This window comes from Hyaloscypha bicolor (genome assembly GCF_002865645.1).
Source record: "Hyaloscypha bicolor E unplaced genomic scaffold K444scaffold_86, whole genome shotgun sequence".
In the NCBI taxonomy this organism is placed as follows: Eukaryota; Fungi; Ascomycota; class Leotiomycetes; order Helotiales; family Hyaloscyphaceae; genus Hyaloscypha; species Hyaloscypha bicolor.
This window is the reverse complement of record NW_020194588.1, coordinates 659,346-660,328: the sequence shown is the minus strand read 5'-3', so window position 1 is coordinate 660,328 and position 983 is coordinate 659,346. Positions and strand designations below refer to the sequence as shown.

The window sequence follows — 983 nt, the reverse complement described above, 5'->3', positions numbered from 1 at the left end:
AGGTTACTTAGGCGAGCTATTACTATCGAATTTGACAGATTTTCAGGGTAATTTGGGCTAGTAGTAATTAAATTAATTAATTTTTACTATAGGTATTCCATATAAATTAGAAATTTTTATAATCGGTACGGGATACTTCGCTTTCTCGGGACATATTGCTTTCCCTGACTAAAGGATAGGGCCCCTTTAGCGCGACGTTAAGTCCGACTATTATAGGAAAATAATAAGCTTATATGTTACGTGGTACCAGTCACGTGGTGCCATTGCACGTGACTTAGCGTATAGCCAGTGCTTTTAGCCCGGCACACAGCCTTTAGCTCAATTCAAGCTCTTTACCACCACTGCAACATTACCTTATTGTGACATATGGTAGTAATGCAATAATTACGATTGATCGACCTTACGATACGGTACGAATTACTACAGTAATAAAGCGATGTTCCCCTCGCCCCTGTAGAGAGAGCTTCCTGCCACTCACACCCTCGCCGGCAGAGTCACCTCCTATCCTCACCTTCCCTCGAGCTAGTGTCTCTCCATACTAGAGCACAAGGCATATGCGGTGGTCGTAATCTGGAAGGTTATTAAGCGGGATACGGTACGAAACAAGAGTGTGGTAGGGAAGGAGGCAATACACAAGTAGGGGGCATATTTTGGGATATACGTCACCATGGCTTGCTTGCTTGTCTTGCAGGGCCCTGGGAGTGAGATGCAAGCTCCTGGGGGAGAAGGACACTCCATACTAGTGGACTTCTTATTTGGGTAGCCTAGAATAGCTGTATTGCGACGAGGACGTCGTCTTTTGAGTCTGAAGGGGAGGACTTGTTACGTGGTACCAGTCACGTGGTGCCACTACACATGACTTAGCATATAGCCAGTGCTTTTAGCCCGGCACACAGCCTTTAGCTCAATTCAACCTCTTTACCACTACTGTAATATTACCTTATCGTAATATTATAGAAGCTAATATAAATAATATATCGAGA

The 983-nt window shown here is 44.0% G+C and overlaps 1 protein-coding gene across 1 annotated transcript; it reads right to left on the bottom strand.

Moving 5' to 3' along the window:
* Positions 1 to 511: 511 nt before the first annotated feature.
* K444DRAFT_613376 (uncharacterized protein) lies at positions 512 to 753 on the bottom strand (the record flags this gene model as incomplete). The annotated part of the gene is made up of 1 exon (XM_024880337.1): positions 512 to 753. A coding segment is annotated over exon 1 (200 nt), but the record flags the coding sequence as incomplete, so codon positions are not given.
* Positions 754 to 983: the final 230 nt, after the last annotated feature.